We start from the raw sequence: 24,749 nt of genomic DNA, 5'->3' as shown, positions 1-24,749 counted from the left end.
GGCTTTTATGACACCTGGGAATTTCCATCTGAATTATCCCCAACAAAAATGACTCTTTTCTTAAAAAAAGTACATTTAAACTTCCCCCCCGATTCATTATAAATTAATTCCCTATACTCTTTTACAGGTCCTCAAGGAAAACATTTCAGATCCTTCTCTAAGGGACATTTTGCTTTCCTCATATTTATTTATCTACTTAATTTATATAGCTGCCCCATAGCAGAAGTACTCTAGGAATCCAGTGTGGTGTAGTGTTGGACTAGGACCTGGGAGATCAGAGTTCAAATCCCCACTCAGTCATGAAGCTCATGGAGTCAGTCACAGCCTCTTAGCCTACCTCACAGGGTTCTTCTAGGGATTAATTAAGGAGGAGGGTGAACCATACACCAGTTGGAGGAAAAGTTGGGATATAAATGCAGTAAACAAGCTCTTCTGCTTACCTGTTTAAGACAGCTGGAGGGGCCAGCCAGATGGAGATGTCAGTCACCGGAAATCTCCACATGGTCGCAGTTGGATCTGTGCCAGTCGCAAGACGCACCTGGGGAATTTATAGCGCTGGTTTTGAGGGGCAGGCAAGCAATCCTCAGTGAGGAGATGGAAGTGTGCTATCAGCTGCTGCCATTTTGAAATTAAATGGGGAAAACCCAAACCTTAATCTGATTAGTTAATGACAACTTTGCGGCATATCTTTTTGTGTGTAATGTCTGCACACAGATCATGCCAGGGATGGCATGTGGTGTTCATGTGGATTCTCTGCCAACCTGTAAAACATGCAATAGGATTTGCACTGCAGGCATGTTCCTATGCCTGGGGGAAAAAAATGCGTGGACTTGCTTTCATTTGCCCTAGAGCAGGGGTGTCAAACTCAAATTTATCGGGGGCCGCATCAGCAGTTTGGTCACCCTCAAAGGGCCGGTTGTATCTGTTGGACTTTACATGAATGCATGTAAAGTGGAGGTTTCCTGTGTAGAACGGCCGGCGCTGCTAGAGGGCAGACGTTCTCTGGCTTGTAGGCTGCCGCGCATGCGCTGAAGAGGCGGCTTTCTTGTGTCAAAAAAAAAAAAAAAAGCGAGAATAAAAGGTGAAGGCTGGCGGCCGGCGGCGGCTACACGGGCCACATGACGAGGTCTGGCGGGCCGGATTCGGCCCGTGGGCCTTGTGTTTGACACCCGTGCCCTAGAGGGTGTGTCTTCACCACAGTCCCTCTCAGTTAGACTACTGGAACTGTCATTCCACATATACATTAATTCACCAGTTAAAAAGAGCAATCTCTTTCACATACTCAGTTGACATAAAGACTTTCTCCTGACTGAAGCTGATAGGAATATTTATTTTTAGGCTGTAATCATAGCCCAACTTATAAATTTAGTGGAGCTTGCTTCTGACGTGGCTAGGATTCCACTGTAAACTGTTCTTGCTAGTGATGTGTGTGCACTCTCTTTCTCTTACTCCCTCAAACACACCCCTCAATCATTTGGTTCCTCCCTTGTCTGCCTGCTTCTTTCTTACTCACCCACTCTCTGCAATTCTCTTGCATTTTCCTGATGGTGTGTATGTATATGTGTATATATATATGTGTGTGTGTGTGTGTGTGTGTGTGTGTGTGTGTGTATATATGTTGTGTAAAGAACTTTTAGGGAAAGCATTACCCCCCCTTTCAAACAGAAACTTGCATGCATGTGTAAGAGCAGTGTTTCCCAACCTTTTTTGGGCAAAGGCACACTTGTTTCATGAAAAAAATCTCGAGGCACACCACCATTACAGCCCCGTGACGTCAGCGTGCAGCGTCACGCCGGGAGGGACGCACGAAAGTGTAAGTTTCAATTTTTTCCCCTCCCCCTTGCCTTCCTTCTGTGCCAACCGCCAAAAAGCCAAGAAAAAAGCCAAGACTTTAGGGCAGCAGGTCGACACGGAAGAAGCTCCTACCTAAGGACAGGTGCGACGGCCGTGTCCTCTTCTGCCACACTTGGCAGCCCTGCCTCACGGTCGTGACTCCCACCCTGATTTCTCCCCGCAGGTCGAGCGGCACAGGCAGCCCAATGTGTCCAGCCCAGACACAAGCCCCGCTTCCCCACTCTAGATCCTGAATGCGACCAAGTGCTCTGGACTCCCGAGCAGGGTGGGAAAGAGGACTCGCATCTGGTAGCCTCCGGGCTCCTCGCCTGCTCGAGGGATGGCATTGCAGGCAAGCTGCCGGCCGTCGCCATCGCCGCCCCCTCATGCGAGTGGACCTGCCCGGAGTGGTGGGCCGGGGGAGGCTCGCTCTCTGTGGGGATGTGGCCCGCACGCGCGGCCCCGCTTCCTCCTGCCCAGGGCTGAGCTCCTTACCCGCAATCTCGGTCTCGCGCACGCGGATCCCACTTATTCTGAAGCTCGCGCCACTAGCCAGGGCTCTCACACCATGCCAGGGCGAGGCGGCGTGGCCCACTGACGTCATCGTGGCTCGCCGCCGCCCTCGACTTCCCTGTTCCCTCCCCTCCCTCGGGTCGCCGTGGTTACCGAGGACTGCAAGCTGCTCGGGCGAGCGTGGGGCATTAAGTGGGAGAAGGAAAATTAAAATTAAAACTCGCCTGAAGGCCGCCTCTCCGGATACAGTGGTGCCTCGCAAGACGAAATTAATTCGTTCCGCAAGTCTCTTCGTCTTGCGAGTTTTTCGTCTTGCGATGCACGGTTTCCCATAGGAATGCATTGAAAATCAATTAATGCGTTCCTAGGGAAACCGCCTTCAGACCAGGTCCGGGGACAGTCTGTCCCCCGACCTCTTCTGAAGGCTGGGGGGGGGACAAGGGCTTTTCTTCCCACCCCCAGCATTTTAAAAAACCCCGGGACAGCGGAGGACTTCTCCGCTGTCCGGGGCAATCTTAAAATGCTAGCGGGCGGCATTTTAAAATCGCCCGGGACAGCGGAGGACTTCTCCGCTGTCCGGGGCGATTTAAAAGCCCCTGGGAAGGCAGGCAGAGGGGACAAAGATTTTCGCCCCCCGCCCGCCTTCAGAAGAGGTCCTGGACCTCTTCTGAAGGCCGGCGGGGGTCAAAAGTCTTTGCTCCCCCCTGCCTGCCTTCCTGGGAGAGCGGAGAAAGGCAGTGCGTTTCTCCGCTCTCCCGGGAAGGCAGGCAGGGGTGAAAGTCTTTGCTCCCCCCTGCCTGCCTTCAAAAGCCGTCGGGGACAGCGGAGAAACGCGCTGCCTTTCTCCGCTCTCCCGGGAAGGCAGGCAGGGGGGAGCAAAGACTTTCGCCCCCCGCCCGCCTTCAGAAGAGGTCCTGGACCTCTTCTGAAGGCCGGCGGGGGTCAAAAGTCTTTGCTCCCCCCTGCCTGCCTTCCTGGGAGAGCGGAGAAAGGCAGTGCGTTTCTCCGCTCTCCCGGGAAGGCAGGCAGGGGTGAAAGTCTTTGCTCCCCCCCGCCTGCCTTCAAAAGCCGTCGGGGACAGCGGAGAAACGCGCTGCCTTTCTCCGCTCTCCCGGGAAGGCAGGCAGGGGGGAGCAAAGACTTTTGCCCCCCGCCGGCCTTCAGAAGAGGTCCTGGACCTCTTCTGAAGGTGGGCGGGGGCGAAAGTCTTTGCTCCCCCCTGCCTGCCTTCCCGGGAGAGCGGAGAAAGGCAGCGCGTTTCTCCGCTGTCCCCGACGGCTTTTGAAGGCAGGCTTTTGAAAACCGTCCGGGACAGCGGAGAAACCCAGCGCGCCCTTCCCGCTGCCCCCCGACTTGGCTGGAAGGCTGGCGGGGGGAGAAGCCTGCTCCTCCCCATCGCCAGCCCTGCAAACTCGGGGGACAGCGGGAGAGGCGCAGCGCGCCATCCCGCTGTCTCCCGACATGGTTTGGAGGCTGGCGGAGGGCTTCCTCCTCCCCCAGCCCTGCAAGCTCCCAGAGCGATGCCAAAGCTGCGCGCAGCTTCGGCATGGCTCTGGGTCCCGTTCTGGGGGAGGGGGAAGCTCGGGCTTCCCCCGCCCCAGCCCCACGCCTGGCGGTGGGGGAATAATTTTTTCCCCCTTTATTCCCCCCCCCCCGCCATTTTTTCCCGCGGCACACCAGGCAACGTATCGCGGCACACTAGTGTGCCGCGGAACACCGGTTGGGAAACACTGTGTAAGAGAATATGTGGCGCTGGTACATGAACATTGTACTTTGTGCTAATAAGCTTTTTCCACTCTTAAAGGCACTCTTAAAGGCATCTTCGAGAGCTCTTTGCGAGGAGAGTCTCTGAGTATTGCTGCAGCTTCATTTCGAACTAAGGAAGTGCCTTTTCAAAAATAATTTATAATAGCATTTTAGAGGGTCCGCCTGTACGGGAAATGGCTGCAGCTCCATAGTAGAGCACAATTGTGGTGTAATTGCTAGATTGTTGGACGAGGACCTGGGTTCAAATCCCCCACTCAACCATGAAGCTCACGCCTTAGGCCAGTTACAGCCTCTCAGCCTAACCTACCTCTTAGGATTCTTGTGAGGATAAAACGGGGGAGAGAGTTGTATGTGCCATCTTGAGCTACTTGGAGAAAAGTTGGGATATAAGTATAATAATAATTTTAAAAATAGAGACAGCACCTGGCTCAGTCCTATTAAAAGGAGGATCCGGGTGGCAGGTGATGTGAGAGAGCTTCTGCCTGAGAGACTGTTCCAAGTTAGTGGAACAAACAGACTGAGCTTACATAAGGGGCAGCCCCCTGTTTCCCCTTCTTACAAAACAGCCCTGGATGGTAGGCCAGTATTGCGGTTTCTGTGTTGCAGTGGGATGGCTGAGGTTGGGAGAAAACTAGCCTGTCTAGGGCCTCATCCGCAGCACACATTAAAACCAGTAATATACCGCTTTATAAACAGCCGTGGCTTTTCCCAAAGAATCCTGGGAACTGTAGTTTGTTAAGGGGAGCTGGGAGTGGCGAGGAGACCCAGCTCTTCCCCTCACAAAGTGGTCTTAACAATAAATTTGCAGTGGGGTTTCACAATCAATTCCTTTTTTCAAGGAACTCTGCGAGGGGGACTAGGGGGTCTCCTAACAACTCCCAGCACCCTCAACAAACTACAGTTCCCAGGATTCTTTGGGAGAAGCCACGGCTGTTTATAAAGTGGCATGTTGCTGCTTCAAATGTATAATACAGATGAGGGCCACGGCTAGTGAGTTTAAGATGGAGGAGGAGGAGGGGAGATTTCAGCAGAGGACTTCCTGACTGAGAGCACAGTTGATTTAATCACTGCACCTTGCCAGCCCCCTCCTCCCAATTTGTGCCCCTTTTAACTTTCAGCAAAGAAGCCCGTGAAGGGCATTACTTTCCTTTCCTGCTTGCCATTCTCCTAGAGGGCAGCAAGAAGTTGAATAGGCTTCTACTTTTGCTGCTTCAGCGGTAAGACTCCATGGTGATCCCTCTCCCTTGCAATAGGCTTCATTATCAGTAGCCCTCTTAATGCATCTTAATCTGATGGCAAGTCTGTGCGTATCCACCCTTTTGCATGTGTGCCTGAGTGCAATGCTAAAACCTACACCCTGTAGTGGAATAATGGCCTTGCACAATGTGAACTATTTATGAAGCTGGGCTCCTGTGTAAAACTTTCATGAGCTAGAGAGGGAGAGGGAGAGGGAGGGTTGGTGGCAGAAGTTGCCATGCCTAAGGATGAAAACAACATTATTCTTAGAGCATTATTCAGCTTTTGATAACGGAACTGGGAAAACTGGACTGGACTGGTGAGGGTGTGTGTGTGTGTGTGGATCTGAGCAGTATTAGTAAAAGATATTTTGGTTTTAATCACAGGCCTTGTGTATGGAATTGAGGAAATGGTGTGCTTAGAATTCTGTGGGTACATAAGAAGCTGCCTCATACCGAGTTAGCGTATTGGTCCATTTGCTTCTGTATTGTCTGAACTGAGTGGCAGCAAGGCGGCCCAGGGTTTTCAGACGGGGTATTCCCCAGCCTTACCCAGAAATTGAACAACATGAAAAACCAAATAAACAGAAATCTTATAAATCTCTAAAGTCACAGAATGTCCTCTCTTGATGGATACTCTTGAAAACATAGAACCAAATAAACATAAGTCTTATAAGTCTCTGAAAGTCTTTGTAGACTATGCAAGTCTCCGAAAGAAGCAATGGGTCAGATTCTTATCTGATGAAAACAAGCGGTAAAGCTTTGTTTTATGACGTCCAAGGCTCCCGAAGAGGTCCGCAAACAGACGTAGTGAACAGCGATTCCAGATCTGCCCACTGTTTCGTAGAATTTTTCTTCAGCACAGCAGAAGGATGCAAAAATGCAAATGAATTATTGAAACGGTGACCTGTATATATACATGGTAACTTACAATAACTCAAATTCTATGTTTTCAAGAGAATCCATCAAGAGTGCACATTTTGTGACTTTAGAGATTTATAAGATTTCTGTTTATTTGGTTTTTCATATTGTTCAATGTTCCGTATAGATTCTATAAAGAGTTTATATTGATATTGCATTGTTGTACTTGGTCACCGGGTTGCCTGGGATATTACTGATAATTGTTTGCAACACAGGGGTTTAATTGTTTGGTTACTTAGCCAGAAATTGAACATAGGGATCCTTTTGCATGCAAAGCAGATCCACTGAGTCATGCCTCTTCACTCTGAGATTTCTTAGAATCATAGTGTTGGAAGGTACCCTGGGGGTCATCTAGTCCAACCCCCTGCAATGCAGGAGTCAAAGCTAAAGCATCCCTGGCAGATGGCCATTCGACCTCTATTTAAAAACCTCCAAGGAAGGAGAGTCCACCACATTCTGAGGGAGTCCTTTTCACTGTCAGAACAGCTCTTAACTTTTAGGAGGTTCTTCCTGATGTTCTGTCGGAATCTTCTTTCTTGTAATTTGAAGCCATTGGTTCGATTCTTGCCCTCCAGAGCAGGAGAAAACAGGCTTGCTCCATCCTCCATGTGGCAGCACTTAAGATATTTGAAGACGGCTATCACATCTCCTCTCAGTCTCCTCTTTTCCAGACTAAACATACCCAGCTCCTTTAACCATTCCCCATAAAGCTTGGTTTCCAGACCCTTGACCATCTTGGTTGCCCTCCTCTGCACACATTCCAGTTTGTCAATATCCTTAAATTGTGGTGCCCAGAATTGGACACAGTATTCCAGTTGTGGTACTACAGTCATACCTCGGGATGAATACGCTTCAGCTTAAATATTTTCGGGTTGTGCTCCGCGGTGACCCAGAAGTAATAGAGCGTGTTACTTCCGGGTTTCGCCACTCGCGCATGCACAGATGCTCAAAATGATGTCAAGCGCATGAGCGGAAGCGGCGAAACGCGACTCAGACCCGTGCAGACGCACAGTCGCGTCTTACATTTGCTTCAGGATGCGGACGGGGCTCCGGAACGGATCACGTTTGCATCCAGAGGTAACACTGTATTATTTCCCTTGACCTAGACACTATACTTCTGTTGATGCAGCTTAGAATAGCATTAGTTTTTTCTTCTTTTTTTGCTACTGCTGCTGCACACTGTTGACTCATGTTCAGCTTGTGGTCCACCAAGACCCCTTGATCCTTTTCACATGTACTGCTAGTAAGCCAGGCTTCCCCTATCTCATATTTGTGCAGTTGGTTGTTCCTGCCTAAGTGCAGAACCTTTCAATTTTAGCGGTGTTATGAAGTGGGGGCCCAACAGCATTTTTAACATGGTGTGTGGTTTTTTTTGAAATTCTTATCTTCTCTTTCTTTTGCTTTGCTACCTTTTTTCTGGTCGCACCTGTGTGAACATGGCTTGTTGTTGATGAGGGTCAATATTCTAAAATGTGCACATAAGTAAACAAGATGTATGACATCAATACCAAACATTCAAAGAAAGTTAAAAAAAGAGGGGGGGAGCAGCATTCCTTGAACTTGTATAAAATTGTGTATTAACAGCCTCCCTCTACCCAACAACCTTCAGTCGACGTTGGACTACAATGCCCATCATCCCTGGCCATTGCCCACACTGGCTGTGGATGCTGGGAGTTGTAGTCCACGAGACTAGAGCCCTTCAGGATTTAACCTCCTTCCTTCGGGCCTGTAAGACAGAGCTATTCCGCCTGGCCTTTAATTTGAATTCAGCCTGATCTTTTATTTCCCTTCTCTTCCCTCCCCCTCCCCTTTTATGAAGATTACCTGCTCTGAGACCCCACAGCTAATTCTCCCCTGGCCGCCTCACTGGCCCAAGTAGGACTAATTCAGCCAACTAGCCCTGGTGACTGTCTAATGCTTATTGGATGGATTTCCCCCAAATTGATTTTTGAACTTTGAATTTTATTGTTATTCATGTTTTTATACTGTATTTTATGCTGCTTCTATGTTGTATTACAATTAAGTGTTTTAAATTTGTTGTTAGCCTCCCTGAGCCCGGTTTTCTGAACCGGGAAGGGCGGGGTATAAATAAAAATTTATTATTATTTATTATTATTATCTAGAAGAGCCACAGGCTGAGAAAGACTGGGGTATATAATATATATGATGGTAAATGTTTATGGTACGTGAATTTCTGGTAGAGAGAGTTTTGGATCCATGGGATACTGAGTTAGACCAGTGGTCTGTTTAGCCCAGTACTGAAGCAGTGCAGATTCTCATTTGAGTACTCAAGATATTAGTTCATGGGTAGCCGCTGTAGCATCTTCCGGTTCCCATCATTCATGCTCATTGGCCATGCTGGACTGTGTGCATCCTTAATTCTGTAAATGAACACCCATTTTTCATTTGCTCCTTGAGGAACATTTATGCAGTAGGAATTCAAACAGCAAGATCTGTTCAATAATCTTAATTAAAACGGTGCCTGCATTAACCGACTTGTTGCATTCTTTCTACTAAAAGCGGGGGGGGGGGGGGGAAGCAAGTTGTCTAGGAAAATATCAGCCTAGGAATAAACAATCTGTTCCCTTCTTTCCATTGAATCTGTTTCTTCAAAGCCTTCTCCCAGCATTTAAATGATAACACACTTTTAGAAGGTGTTCTTGCAGTTAATTGTCTTCTGGATTGTTTACAATCTTTCGTCCTTCAACTTTTGTTGCGTATTTTGTCTCTGTATTTGTATACAACCAATGATTATAAAAATAAATACAGTGGTACCTCAGGTTAACTACTTAATTCGTTCCGGAGGTCCATACTTAACCTGAAACTGTTCTTAACCTGAAGCACCACTTTAGCTAATGGGGCCTCCCGCTGCAGCCGGAGCACGATTTCTGTTCTCATCCTGAAGCAAAGTTCTTAACCTGAAGCACTATTTATGGGTTAGCGGAGTATGTAACCTGAAGCGTATGTAACCTGAAGTGTATGTAACCCAAGGTACCACTGTAAATAGTAAAGGTGCCAGTACTCACCAATACGTTGTTACAGTAATTGCCACACTTCAACATTAGGGGGGGGGGTTATTGGTACTGCGTACCTTTGAGTACCCCCAGTAAATAATTATATAGAAAATCTCATGTATTGCTGTTAAATGGGTACTCAGTTTTATGTTATTTGGAGGGTGGTAGTATTTGCTGAGAAAACTCTCTGTGTGTTTTTATTTTGTATTTTTCAAAAAACAAACAATTATTGATTGAACTGAATTGATTCACATGGGTAGCAATTGTGGCTGATACAGATTTTTAATTAAGATGTTTTGATTGTATATTATAATGCTTAATAGTTCATGTAATGAATGGACTGAGAAGCTGCAAAAGCATTTCCTGAATTTGAGTATACAGTGGTACCTCGGGATGCAAACAGGATCCGTTCCGGAGCACCGTTCGCATCCCGAAGCGAACGTAACCCGTGTCCGCAGGTCACGTTTCGGCGCTTCTGTGCATGTGCGTGATGTCATTTTGACGGTCTGTGCATGCGTGCGCTGCAAAACCCGGAAGTAATGCGCTCCGTTACTTCCGGGTCGCCGTGGAGCGCAACCCGAATTTGCCTAACCCGAAGCGTATTCATCCTGAGGTATGACTGTATAAAGCCATTCTCAGTTCAGGTGTAAAGGTAAAGTTGTGCAACTAAGATGGACCACAATCTTGGTCTCTTAAGGGTGGTTTTTGGTGGTTTTTTGGAAAATGCAATGCCACCTGCCCTGACAATTTTAGAAAGCTTTAGTTAGAAATTGCAAATGCACTAACTGGAGCAAATTGCCTCTGTCCCCAAATCGTCAGATTATCACAGATTTGCAAGCCAAATCCAGCCCATTAGCCATATAGATTTAGCACTTCATCAGAGGGTCATTAAAAGGCAAACCCACCTGGGCTTAGCAAACAGGGGAGTTGCATTCAGCTTGGGAGCTCACAAGTAAAAATGTTACATGGGGGGAAAAATACGAGAGAGAGACATTGCACACATTTTGTAAATCAAGAAAATCTGTAATAATAATAATTAAAAAAAACAGAAAAACAAGTTGCAGAGGCCTTCCTTGCCTTGTTTAAACAGGCTTGCTTTTGGCCTCTTCCCTCACACTGCGCCTTATGAGCAAGGATGCGCATATGCACCACAAGATGGCAGAGTTGCTTTGCCGATGAACCGGGAGCAAAAAAGCCACCTGCTAACCGCAGATGTCCTTCTTTTCTTCCTTTCCTTTTTAAAAGGAAAGCTAAAGCGCAGCTCCCCGTGTTTGTTTTAGGCTGTCACCATGTTCTGGAGCTCGGAAGATGCTTCAGATTTGTATGCAAGCAATCTGCACCGGCTCTTCTGTATGATAATGGGTTTTGGAAGGTGGGGGAGGACGAGGACGGAGGAATCTTGCCCTGTCTTAGCCTCTCATTGTTTGATCAATGCTAGAACCTGCACCGAGCATACTAAATACGGGGGTGCTGTTGAAACCGCTGCCGTGTCCTCAACTCAACCCTGTTCTCTCAGTGCATTTTGGCACGTAACAGGCAAGGTGTTGCATAGCCTCCTTTTGCAGTGCCTTGTCACGTAATGGTGAATTAAGCCTGCCGCGGCCACCTAACTTTTGGGGTTTCTTGTTCTCTCTTTTGCGCTCGGCTCCCTATGGATCTCTCTTCCCCCCGGCTCCTTAGCAGGATAATGTGGGAAGGTAGTCTCCCTCTTCTTTCTGCAGCAGCAGCAGCAGCTATGGCTGATGGGGAAGCAAGATTCAGAGATCCACAGTGGGTGGGGCAGGTTGAGAGATGGCATTGATGACCCCCTCCCCCCAGATTTCTTCATAGATTTGGGCTCTCCGTAGTTGAAGGAAGCACATGTGGCTGGCTAGTAATTAATAGGTCTGGATATGCCTCTCTGCCCCCTGTTCCATGAAGCATGCCTAGCATTTACTGTGTCCGTTTTATGGGTTATTGTATTTTTATGGGTTATTGCTTTTATTGTGATGCGCTGTTCTTTTTATTTTATGTTATTCTCAATATGGGGGTGGCGGCGGGGAGAGGGCTGTTCTCAGGTCCCACTGTCAGGCTTCCCAGAGCCATCTGGTTGGCCACTGTGAGAGCAGGATGCTGGACTTAGATGGACTACTGGCCTGATCCTGCATGCTAGGTAAAGGTAAAGGGACCCCTGACCGTTAGGTCCAGTCATGACCGACTCTGGGGTTGCAGCGCTCATCTCGCTTTACTGGCCAAGGGAACCGGCATACAGCTTCCTGGTCATGTGGCCAACATGACTAAGCCGCTTCTGGTGAACCAGGGCAGCGCACGGAAACGCTGTTTACCTTCCCGCTGGAGCTGTACCTATTTATCTACTTGCACTTTGACGTGCTTTTGAACTGCTAGGTTGGCAGGAGCAGGGACCAAGCAACGGGAGCTCACCCTGTCGCGGGGATTTGAACTGCCGACTTTCTGATCGGCAAGCCCTAGGCTCTGTGGTTTAACCCACAGTGCCATCCGCGCCCCACGATCCTGCATGCAACACTTACATTATTCAGTTTCTTGGAGACTCCTTGCGTGGTGAGCGACTAATGAGTGGCAAGCGACACATGAATTGAGTAAATAACATTTCCTCGCCAGATGCCTTCACTAAAATGCAGAACCGCTCTCCACGTTTTGCTTTTCTAGGTATGGGGTGACTCATGTGTCTGCACACACGCTGCCATCCGCCTTTTATGAATGAGCGTGCAACTGAATCAGCCGACGGGAGCTGGCTTGGCAGTCTGCAGGTCTTGCGTGAAAGCTAAACCCACACACATTACCGATTCATTAATAAAAGAAAAAACCTGACACATGCATGAAATCATTGAAGGGACTGGCATTGTGTTTGCAGAGCCAAAAGGAGAGGAGCGAGTGTGTTGTGTATGTGAAAGAACTTTCCTATCTTAACTTATTTTAGGTCATAGGAACATAGGAAGTTGATGTACACACAGAGTATTATCTACACTGACTCAGGCAAGTAGATTACCCAACCCTACTTGGAATTGGTAAGGACTGAATCTGGCACCTTCTGCGTGCTAAGCAGTCAATCAACCACTTGGACATAGGCCTTCTCCTCTGGTCTGTTCCTGAGATTCTTGAAGTATGCATCTATCAGTGTTGGCTCCATATTAACACATTGCATGTTTGCATCATTCACGTAACGCTAAGCAGGAGCAAAGGCACAACAGTCCTGTTATGAAACTTTTGCTCCAGTGTTAGAAATTCTAGGACTGCTATACATCCAGAATTTCCAAGACATACAGGAGTCGGAAACAGTGTCCAGGCAGAAATCACTGAGATGTCTGGGAAAATCCAGAGGTATGGCAATCCATGTCGGAAGTCTAGATTTTGGCGAACTTCCTTCAAAATATAGTGGTAACTTGGTTTACGAACTTAATCTGTTCCAGAAGTCCGTTCTTAAACCAAAGCGTTCTTTAACCAAGGCGTGCTTTCCCACAGCAGAGGAGGACTCAATTTACAAATGGAACACACTCAACAGGAAGCGAAACGTGTTCTGCTTCCAAGGCAAAGTTCACAAACCAAAAAGCCTACTTCCGGGTTTGCAGCGTTCTTATTCCAAGTTGTTCGTAAACTAAGCTGTTCTTAAACCAAGGTACCACTGTAGCTTAATAACTTCATTTTTTTTGGGGGGGGGGGAGATTTTGCAAAACAAAAAAAAGGCTGAACAACTTTTGTGTCTGGATTGTCACCTTTTGAAATATGGCAACTGTAGAAATTCCCTGGGCACGTTTTGCAACTGTCAAATGTCCATTTGCAACCACATGGAGATCTCTAGATGCCAGGTTGATGACTGACATCTCCATCTGGCTGGCCCCTCCAGCTTTCTCAAGAAGGCAAGCAGAAGAGCTTATTTATTGCATTTACTCCAAGGAGTAAATGGTTTACCCAGCTCCTCTCGGTTAATCCCTACAACAACCCTGTGAGGTAGGTTAAGAGGCTGTGACTGGCCCAAAGCCAGCCTGTGAGCTTCATGGCGGAGTGGGGATTCTAATCCCCCAGGTCCTAGTCCTACACTCTAACCACTGCACCACACTGCCTTCCTAGAGTACTTCTGCTATGGGGCAACATTCCCACCAAGTCAATGGCCAAAAAAAACCCTCAATTCAGCTCCACCACACTGCAGAGGAATAGTTTGGAAATTCCTGTGAGGATACCAGCTCTCAGAGGGAAAGCAGGGTGCATTTACGTTTTCTGTTACTCTAGTTTTTGTTTTAGCACAGCTCCCTCTTGGATATTGGTCTGTATGCCACCAGTTCTATCGCTAGCACTTGCAGTATATAATAGCTTTTTAAATTAGTGGGGACTTGTGTTTATGTGAAATTACTGATTATTCCTTAATTAATCTCAATTGCTGATGGTTACTTAGGCTTTCCATTTTTCATAATTAACATAATGAGCTAAAAAGATTAGAGTGAAAAAAGATGTTCATCCTTAGCATAACACTAATAAATGAGCTCTGGCCTATCACTGAAGGGTAGACCTGCACAGCGTCACTTTGGCTGGAGTCTCAGGCCTGGTTGAGAGATGCAGAGCCAGTGAGGTGTGAATGTCTTGAAGAAGAAGGAGAATGAACTAGGACTCCCATCATCCCTTGCCATGCTCTTTGGGGCTGATGGAAACTGTAGTCCAGAATGTCTGTAGAGCATCCGTTTGAGGGAAGGATGTTGGACTATCCAGAGCAGGTGGCCTAGAACACTTTCCTATAGATTTTGAGGAACACCCAGAAGAACACCTACAGCAAGAACTGGTAGAGTCTGTTCTAGCAGCTCAGGACTCTACCAGTTCACACGCTGCATGTGTAGACCAACCCTCATTCTGGTGACCTAAAAGATTTTAGGTCCTCTTGCAAGAAGAAGAGCTTGCCCTGTTATGCACAGTTCACTAAAGGGGTAATTTACTGAGCTTGTGCTTAAGATTGGTTAGGGTTGACTTGGCACGAAATCCCACCTGCATTTTATATTATTTACTCCCAAGGTTTCTTAAACAGCTTTTCAGCTGCCTCTCCGAGAACCACCTTAGTATCTCAGATTAGAAATCTCTTACCAAAATTTAAATGACAATTGATTCGAGTTACAAGAAAGGAGATGCCAACTAAACTTCAGGAATAACTTTCTGACAGTACGAGCTGTTCCACAGTGGAAAGCACCCCTTCTTAGAGGTTTTTAAGCAGAGGTTGGATGACCAACCTCTCATGGATGCTTAAGTAGAGATTCCTGCATTGCAGGGGGTTGGACTAGATGACCCACAGGGTCCCTTCCGATGATACAAGTCTATGATTATATGACAAAAATATTTGGCATGATGGCAACTAATTACAAAAAGCAAACAAAAACAACTCAGAACAAAACGTAACTGAGGCTTGCTTCCAGAACACCATGAGAAAGAGTGTTGAGCGGAATCCTCATGGAATGAACAGCTTTGAGACCCTGGGTTGATGCTGACAATGAGTATGTAGACTATCCTTCTCTAACCCGATGTTAGAGATGTTCTTGGACTCCAACCATCCCTGATCACTGGCCATGGAGGCTGGAGCTGATGTCAGTTGGAGTTCAACAGCATCTGGTGGTCACCATGCTGGAGGAGGTTTGTGTAGACCTTTGTTTCCCAAACTCCAACTGTTTTTGGACTACAGTTCCCATCCTCCCTGAGCATTGGTCTTGCTAGCAAGGGTTGATGGGAGTTGTAGTCCCAAAACCTCTGGAGACCCCATTTTGAGAAATACTGGTGTAGACAGTCGTAGGCCATATGGACAGGCAATCCGACTTTTTAAGGCAGCTCTAATATTTCCAGACTAGCTGTTGAAGACTAGTACTGCTGCTGCTGTATTATATATTGCCGGTGGTTTGTTTTATTTTGTGTTTTATTTGTTTGTGTGTGTGTTACAAGCTGGCTTGATCTTTGGAGGAGTGATATATAAATACCATAAAAAAGGGTCGTAAAGAAGTTGCCTGTTCTCTGTCCCTTAAGTGTTCTTATTTGGTATCAGTGCTGGCTAGGATTGCGAGATAACTAGAACTTGTACCTGTCTTCAGGCAAGGCAAGGCAACGAAAAGAGAGAAGGAATGTTGCAGGAGAGACGTACATGAATTACATAAATGTATGGTAATGGGAAGCAATATATAAACAAATGAGTTAGCGAATAAAGCCAGTAACGCCTATGCCAGTGCTACCCCATAAAATCTGATGAATTAGGGAAATAACAAAGGGATGTTCATAAAAAGACATGGGGGACCCTATAACAAAACATTGCCAGTGTGGAGCGCTTGTGTTCTGGATTCAAGTCACTCCAATCCCCGCATAGCTTCCCTCCAGTGGTCAGTTAGCATTCCATGCCCACTGAACATTCTCAGGCAACTCTTGTGCCCCATTCAGGCTACATTAAGTTCTTCAGTTTCTTCATTGATGTCTGAGGCTAGCACTCTCTTCTGTTCCTGGAGGACATGGCAAAATAGCTCCTCAAGTGTGAATTAGGAAGACAACGAGAAGGTTGGTTATTCTTTATTCGAACCCAACCGAACAAAATCAGAAACAAGAACGCCAAGAGTCTTCTATGCGCAGACCCCACAAAAAATGTTCTAATAAATTATTTGGTTTATTATTGCATTATTGTCCCAACTTTCCTCCTAGGAGCTCAAGGTGAGGTACATGGTGGCATGCATGCATCGTTCCCCTCTTTATCATCATCATCATCATCATCATCATCATCATCATCATCATCTATTATTTATACCACACCCATCTGGCTGGGTTTCCCCAGCCACTCAACAACAACAACAACAACAACAACAACAACAACAACAACAACAACAACAACAATTTATTATTTATACCCCGCCCATCTGGCTGGGTTTCCCCAGCCACTCTGGGCAGCTTCCAACAAAGTATTAAAATACAGTAGTCCATCAAATATTAAAAGCTTCCCTAAACAGGGCTGCCTTCAGATGTCTTCTAAAAGTCTGTTAGTTCTTCTCTTTGACATCTGGTGGGGGGACGTTCCACAGGGCGGGCGCCACTACCGAGAAGGCCCTCTGCCTGGTTCCCTGTAACTTGGCTTCTCGCAGTGAGGGAACCGCCAGAAGGCCCTCGACGATATTATCCTCATTAAAACCCTGCGAGGCCAGGCGTTGGTGATTAGCCCAAGACCATCCATTTCTTGCGACCAAGTGAATATGCGTGGGCACCAGGATGGCTCCTGACATCTCCACCATCTGGAGGTGCATGCATGGGGATAATTGGATCTGAGCTGTTTTCACACACTAGCAACATGTCCTGTAAAATTCGTCAGATATATTTTATCTGCACAACCGGAAGGAATTTCAGGAACCATAATGCTTTTTCTGTACAGCCTGAGCAGGAGCCGTTAAGGAAAAGAAGTCGGAAGAGGCCAATATATATGTGGACTGTCCCTGGTTACAGTCCCCAAAATAGAATGTCTAGTTGCCATTTTGGGGCCAGACAGCTCCAAAGTCTTGTTTTTCAAACAATGGCCTGACAGGGGTTGATTCTCAGTTAAACATCTGGCTAGTTCAGATGACAACCTTGAGCTTTAAAACTTCTCAGAACTCTTAACCTAGCTGGGTATTTGCACCCCGGCGCCGCATCTGCTAAAGACCACCCTGGCTCCGAGAGAGAACGAGTGCCACTTAAACACACATGAGCTTCCCCACATGTGTGCACCTTCTCTGTGGTACCCTCCAGATGTTACTGAGCTCAAGCCTTTGCTACCCATGAGTCATTGGCCCTGCCGTGGCTGCGTTGGTGGATTCCAGCAACATCTGGAGTCCACCATGTCGGCAGCTGCCGCACAGCCTGTCCCCTCTCGACCCCTGCCTCCTTTTTTCTGCTTTGGAGAGAAAAAGGTTATCCCAGTGCAAACTCTCTACTACGTTTTATTCGCGGAAGCTAAGAGCGACGAGCGTTTGGGGCTTGTGCCTGCGGAATGTGAAGCAGGCCGAACAAAACACTTCTCATCTGCTATCAATAATTTCTCAAGGTAATGAAACAATAGATCACAGTCCCTCTTTCCCCTTGGGGCGTGCCGTCTTTCGGTTCTGGGAAACTTGCTTTCGTTTTCTCTATTAAAATCTTATTCACATGCTCAGCCTCAACTTTGGACCCATGTTTAATCCACCCCACTGGCCACAGTGACCAGGTTTTGCTTTTTATTTCTAAAATGGCACACACACACACACACACACACACACACACACACACACACGTCACTCCAGCTGCTTTTAAAGGTGCTATTGCTGTAGGATACTCCCACCCCCTTTTATACCCTTAAGTTGAATTGGCAGCAAGGAGAGGGGCTTTTAATGGACAGTAAAAACCCTGACTTTAATTGCCGCAGACATTAGGACGTTAAGAGGCTAATTTGTAAGAGAGAACTTTTTATCTGTCCTGCTTTTTATTGATCTTCCGGGGAGTGGGGAGGGGTTAAAATGTTATCTGGAAGGTGGACTTCGCTTCATGCTAAAAGCCAGTTAATGGGAGCTGTGCTGTACTCAAGAGAAGGGTGGCTCATGATGGAAACCTGCCATATACATATTGGAGCCTTTAAGGACTGAGTTTCTGGAGCAGGGAGGTGCAGAGAAATGAATGGAATAGAGAGAAAAGGCATTTATACCTGGGGGTGCTTAACGTGTGGCATAAGAAGAACCATGGCTGTGACCAACCAGATCCCTAAGAGGATCCCACAAGGAGGATCCAAACGCAATAGTCCTCTCCCCTTCTGCGGTTTCCAGCAACCAGAATTCACAGCGGAGGTAGAAAATCAGGGCAAATAGCCATTGATAGCATGAATTTGTCTAACCCTCTTGCAAAGCCGCCCAAGTTGGCGGCCATCACCGCCTCTTGTGGGAATGAATCTCATCATTTTAACTATGCGGCGCGTAAATAAATGCTTTCTTTTACCTGTCCCGTTGGATGTCCACGAATTCTAGTGTTAGGAGAATCGGAGGGCAGCTTCTTTCTATCTCTTGCTTTCTCCGTGTTCGTTTTAGAAAAGCCGGAAATTCCGCAACCTGATCCGCAATGCATTATAGCGATTCTGCAACCTGATCTCTACGGTCAGATGGCGCCTTGCTCTGCTGGCCGCAGCAATACCGCCAAGTAAATGGCCAGCAGGGTATGCCAGATTCTAGCACTTTCGCCTGCCTTGTGTGTGCACTTGGGGTTAGGAGCTCTCTCCCTGGGGAAGTCTGCCTTGTTTGTTCTCGGGGAGCATTCCAGAAAGAAGCCCTTTTCTTTCAAGAGTTAAAAAATTCTGTTTTTGTTTGACCCTCCAGATAAAATTCCTTGGTTGCCCTAGTAAGCCAAGAGAGTTGACACATTTAAAAATGTGTATGTATGTATAAACGCTACTAGCTTCTTTATTTTATCTGTTGCTCTTTGTTGCTTTTTGCAACGGTCAGTTTTATTTTTATTGTAAAGTGCTTTTCGACAGCTTATTATACTTAACCTTACAATTACATATAACCCACCTTTCAGAATACACAGATCATCCTTCACTGGCAACATTAAACCACGTTGTTGTTGTTTTTTAAAAAGCGTAGTAAACAGCATCAACATGCAAAATGTACCGTATTTTTCGCCCCATAGGGTGCACCAGCCCATAGGGCGCACCTAGTTTTTTTTTGGGGGGGGGGGAATAAAGAAAAAAAATTTTATTCCCCCCCCCCCCAGGCGCAGGGCTGGGGCGGGGGAAGCCCGAGCTTCCCCTGACCCCAGCCCCCAGAACAGGCTGCTATCCGCAAGCCTAGGGAGCCCAGCGGGAAGTTGCGCTGGTCTCCCCAGGCTTGCGGAGAGCTGCCCGAAGCCCAGGGCACGCTCAGCTGCGTGCCCCGGGTTTCAGGATGCAGGCTGCTATCCGCAAGCCTAGGGAGCCCGGCGGGAACTCCCGCAGGCTCCCAAGGCTTGCGGATAGCTTCCTGAAGCCTGGAGAGCGAGAGGGGTCAGTGCGCACCGACCCCTCTCGCTCTCCAGGCTTCAGCGAAAGCCTGCATTCGCCCCAAAGGACGCACACACATTTCCCCTTCATTTTTGGAGGGGAAAAAGTGCGTCCTACAGGGCGAAAAATACGGTAGTTGGGATCGTTCCCTGTGGGGAGTGGGTGGGCAGAGGATGGTATAAAATGGTGCAAGAAAATGCAAGCGCCGTTTCCTTCTGTGGTTGTAAATTAAAGCAGCTGCATGGGAACTGTTTCATTCCCACATTGCTGCTGTAATGCATAATTGGCACCACCTACGTAGTGTTGTCCCTTTGAGAGTTTCTGCTGAGCTGTACACTGTTATCTTTGGAAGGGAGTGGATCAGGGAGGAAGCCATAGCAAACTGGCCTTGCATCTCGTGACCTCATTAGCCCTCCCTTTCCAGTGACCGTCTCCCCAAGACATCAAAGGGTTTTCTAGCTGCTTCAGGAACCAAGTCATAGAAAGGCAGCGCTCAACAATGTCGATTTAGCATAGGAAAGGCAGCTTCTGCAGGTCTGTGTGCAGAGAGACGCCCACTGATAAGAAGAAAACGAGACTGGTCAGCCATGCTATGTTCCTGGCGGTGAAATACAGTGGTACCTCGGGTTAAGTACTTAATTCGTTCCGTAGGTCTGTTCTTAACCTGAAACTGTTCTTAACCTGAAGCACCACTTTAGCTAACGGGGCCTCCTGCTGCCGCCGCTGCGCCGCCGAAGCACGATTTCTGTTCTTATCCTGAAGCAAAGTTCTTAACCTGAAGCACTATTTCTGGCTTAGTGGAGTGTGTAACCTGAAGCGTATGTAACCTGAAGCATATGTAACCCGAGGTACCACTGTACTTGACATTTCATATGCACATTCATGTTTCCACAGAGCTTGCCACGTGGGCTGTGGTGTGCAAGGCGTTCAGGATACAATATCCCAAGGCCCAGGGAGGTTTGCCTCCCAGGAAAGAAAGTAATGTCATGGGGAAAACCTCAGCTGTCCAGCAACAGGGAGCTTGCTTGCTCATTCCCCATCAGACAGAGAACGCTGCTGGTTGCCTTGGGATTGAAGAAATGGAAGAGAAGAGAGCTTTGTCCCTGCTGGGTTCAGCCGAGATTCATTTGTGCCGAGGGCAGAGGTGTAGCATGGGGGGGCTGTGGCTCCGGGCGCAATCTTGAGAGGGGGTGCACACAGCAGGCTCCTCCTTCGGAGCCTGGCTCCGTGCCTGACTGCGGTGCTTGTGCCTGGTATAGCTCCGCCCCCCAGGGCAGGTTTAATGGGGGGGGAGGAGAGAGAGCAGGTGAGTGGGTGGCAGCGCTGCTGCCCACCCTCCTCAGCCGTGGCACACCTCGCGCCAGGTGACAGCAGCTCTCCCACCATGTCACTTCTGACTCTGCAGCGGAGAGCATTGCACCTTGACCATGGTGAGATGCCCCCGGCCACAAAAGCTCTGCCTCCACCACTGGGTCAGGTGGAGAGTGGAGAGCAGCTTCCCTGCTCCTCTCCTAACCCTGAACTGTGGCACACGGAGGGCGCCCTCTGCGCCCCGTCCCCTCGTTGGCACACACCCCTCGCTTGCCCCAGGCAGCGCGGGCATACACTCTGCCACTGGCAGAGGGCACCCATGGTTTCAAGCCAGAATGGGGAAATGCTTTGCTGAGGGCCGTGCTCAGCTGGTGGGTCTAGCGCTGATGTTGCTGTTAGAATTCCTGCTCCATGATTGCAGTCATGGGATTGTTGTCTATCACATGAAGGTATATGTTTTGACTCCACAGTGGGAAGTGACGGAGACAGGATGTTTGTGTTACTGTGTTCCATGAAGTGGGACTGTTGTCCTTTGTTCTTTTTCTCTTTGCAATCTGATGCTTGAGAGAGAGAGGGAGCCATGGTGCAGTGCTCCGTGTGTGTGTTTATATGTAAATAAAGTAGATTAGCCAAAATGCTCAGTTGCTGAGGTCTGTCACATGTATGCTGCGAAGACTCTGCGGATCCCTAACTGTGCCGGTGTCGGTTGGCATCGGTCGCTGTGATTTTTGGGCTGAAGAAAGTTTGTGAAGCTCCTGAACGATTGACTAAGAGGGAGAGAACATGCCAGTCGGGCATGTGTCTCTGCCAGGGTCCTACTCGAGTGTACGCTGAACTCCTGACAGTGGCATTGGGGCAAGGAGCGTGGCCTCGCTGCAGCATAGAAGGGCGAGTGCCCTGCATGCAAAAAGTAGCCTGTAAATAGGGCTTAAGCAACTTCAATAATTTATCTTCCCATCCAGTTTTCCCTCCCCAGCCCATTTTGTTGTTTTTCTGAGCCTTTCCAATTGTAAACCTGTGGGCAGGCACTCTCTTGTTGTTTTTAATCCCTGTGTGGTGCTCAGCAAATTGTAGGTGCTTTATAAGTGATAAGTCATAATAATAGATAGGCAGTTTTGATAACTTATTTTCTGGCTTGCGTTCAGAGGATCAGAAGTATGCATCGTCTTTTCTTCACGGAGGGGAATATTGTGCTTTTCCGAAGCTTTTGTTGCTCAATATCTAATTCTCTTTCTCCCTCCCTTTCTCTCTCTCCCCAATTCTCCCCAGTGGATGAATACATCGCTATTGCAAAAGAAAAGCACGGCTACAACATGGAGCAGGTACTGAAAACAATTCAAAAAATTATAGTGTCCTATTAACCAAATGATGACTTTTTCTAAAGGGAAGATTCATTTCCAGTATTATTGATTGATTGATTGATTGATTGATTGATTGCATTTATACCCCACTTTTCCTCCAAGGTGGTTTACATAAGTCTCTTCATTTAATCCTCACAACAACCCTGTGAGGTAAGTGAAATTTGGTGTCCCAGATCCTAGCCCAACACTCTGCATTTCCATCATTTGCATTCCAGTTGTTAATGAAACAAATTCACCTGTAAACCAGACTGTTGTACTGCAGTCTTCCTTCTCCCCTTTGGACCAATGCAGTTAATTTTTTGATGTCTGGAATAAGCAGATATTTTACTAATCATTCCCAGTACGTTGGATTTTGTTATCGTTTCCATTTCTTAGCCTACACATCTTAATTTTTTAAAACCACTGTGGGGATGTTTTACTCCTGTTTCTAACCAAAATAAGGTGTGGGGTGGGGTGGGCAGGCAAGGAGAAAACCATTTGACATGATCCTTATCTGCCATTCTTGGGTGTATTTATGTATAAACAAGCACATTTAATATCTTGCCTCTCCGTAAAAGGTCAGGCTGGCTGGAAACATTAAAGTCTTGCTCAAAACGTATATACCAAACAAACAACAAAGGCTAATACCTTTAAAAAAAAATCCACAGTACAAAAGGACACACAGCAAGACCAGTAAGTGACGTCATGAAACATAAACCCGCTAGATGCCTGCCTAGACAGGTGAGCTTTGCCTTTGTTTCTAAATTGCCAAGAAGAACATTCACTGGCACAGCTTCTCTACAAACTCCTTAAGATGGTTCAGAAACAGGAAAATGCACAGATAGGAGCTAAGCAGAAGGTCTCTTCAGGTGTTCAGAAGAATGTGTGTGGCCATAAATTGTGAAGGAGCGTTAGAAACATAGATGTATAAGCCCAATGGCGCCTTAAATCTAGGTTACGGTTGCCACAACAAAATGTCTAGGGTTTTTTTTGCCTAATAATAATAATAATAATAATAATAATAAATTCTATATCACTTTATGTTTTAAAGAAAAAATATCAATGCAGTCTACAACAGATTAAAACCCCCAATAAAAACAATTCACAATGAAACGAATGCAAGCTTCAAGGAAAATACATTTTGCTTTCCCCAAATTTATTTACCTATCTAATTTATATAGCTGTCCCACAGCAGAAGTACTCTAGGAAGCCAGTGTGGTGTCATGGTTAGAGTATTGGACTAGGACCCAAGAGTTCAGCGTTCTAATCCCCACTGAGCCGTGAAACTCACTGGGTGACCTTCGGCCAATCGCTTACTCTCAGCTTCACGTACCTCCCAGGGTTTTTGTGAGGATAACATGTGTAGGATATATGCTCTGGGATATAAACGTGAGAAATCGTAACGCTGGTTGCTGCCCAGTCTAAAAAGTGACACCAGAAAATGACAAAAGAAGGAGAGAATAGAAGTGGATGTGGATATGTGATTGTTTTAATTACACATGTTTCCGTTTAGTTTTGAACCTAAGGGGTAGCAGATGAGAGAGAAAATTGATTCATGCTTTTCTGTATCTCTTCTGACCAGTTGAAAATATCATAGTATGTGTATGGATGCCTCTCTTCTTCCCTATGTACCCATTTCCTAGATCTATCTAAATGTATGGCGTGTATGGATGGAGCCTTTAAAGAACACCACCCCATGGCTGTGGTGCGATGGGTCAGTGCGTCTGGCTATTAACCAGAAGGTTGTTGGTTTGAGCTCACCGAAGGATGGCTGCATTGCAGGGGGGATGGACTAGATGACTCTCCGGTTTCCTTCCAGCTCTATAGTTCTAGGATTCTATGACCTTCCCAAAAGAATCCCGGGAATTATAGTTTACCCCTCACAGACGTTACAAGCTCCAGCTCTCCAAACAAGCTACAATTCCCAGGATTCTTTTGGGAGAAAGCCATGTTCTTTAAATGTATGGCATGTAAAAAGGTAAAGGGTAAAGGGACCCCTGACCATTAGGTCCAGTCGTGGCCGACTCTGGGGTTGCGGCGTTCATCTCGCTTTACTGGCCGAGGGAGCCGGCGTACAGCTTCCAGGTCATGTGGCTAGCACGGTGAACCAGAGCAGCGCGCGGAAACGCTGTTTACCTTCCCGCTGGAGTGGTACCTATTTATCTACTTGCACTTTGACGTGCTTTCAAACTGCTAGGTTGGCAGGAGCAGGGACCGAGCAATGGGAGCTCACCCCCTCGCGGGGATTCGAACCGTCGACCTTCTGATCAGCGAGCTCTAGGCTCTGTGGTTTAACCCACAGCGCCACCCGCGTGTACACAGCCTAAATTGGAAACTACTGGAGCACTCTGACTCATGGAACTAAGGTAGATTTGGAGAAGGCGGCGAATAGGATCCACTTAATTCTTGAATGATACAAGTAGAGAAATGCATAACTTTATGCTTTGGTTATTCTATTATTTGACGAGGCACCGTCCCTACTGAGAGGTTAGAAAGGGGCGGAAAGGAAGAAACTACTATTTCATTTTAAAAAGGTTATTTTCACAGTGAGTCATGTTGAAGGGAATTCCAAGAAGGAAAACTCCCTAGATATTGAGCAATGAGTGCGTGATGACACAGAACTGAGCAGCAGGGTCTTGCGTGTGCTGACCAATGTGGAGCTTCAGGAAATCACGAAGTGATGACTTTTCTACCAATGAAGAAAACCTTTTTTTAAAAAAAATAATAATAACAATTTGCATTGCAAAATGGGCTCGGGGAAAGGGAAATCCCAGCATCAAAGTTAGCACTTTCACTTTGAATAACCTGAGTCAAAAGGTTTTGG

General features: G+C 47.1%; 1 protein-coding gene across 2 annotated transcripts in view; it reads left to right on the top strand.

Annotated features, from left to right (window-relative positions):
• RCOR1 (REST corepressor 1) overlaps positions 1-24,749 on the top strand; it is a 144,763-nt gene that overhangs the window by 69,094 nt on the left and 50,920 nt on the right. For both annotated transcript variants that reach the window (XM_028705407.2, XM_028705326.2), the window contains exon 4: positions 21,855-21,907. In XM_028705407.2, the coding sequence (XP_028561240.2) occupies positions 21,855-21,907 (53 nt within the window). The remainder of the gene's footprint in view (positions 1-21,854; positions 21,908-24,749) is intronic.

This window comes from Podarcis muralis, chromosome 1 (genome assembly GCF_964188315.1).
Source record: "Podarcis muralis chromosome 1, rPodMur119.hap1.1, whole genome shotgun sequence".
Taxonomy (NCBI): Eukaryota; Metazoa; Chordata; class Lepidosauria; order Squamata; family Lacertidae; genus Podarcis; species Podarcis muralis.
This window is presented reverse-complemented; position numbering and strand designations above follow the sequence as displayed.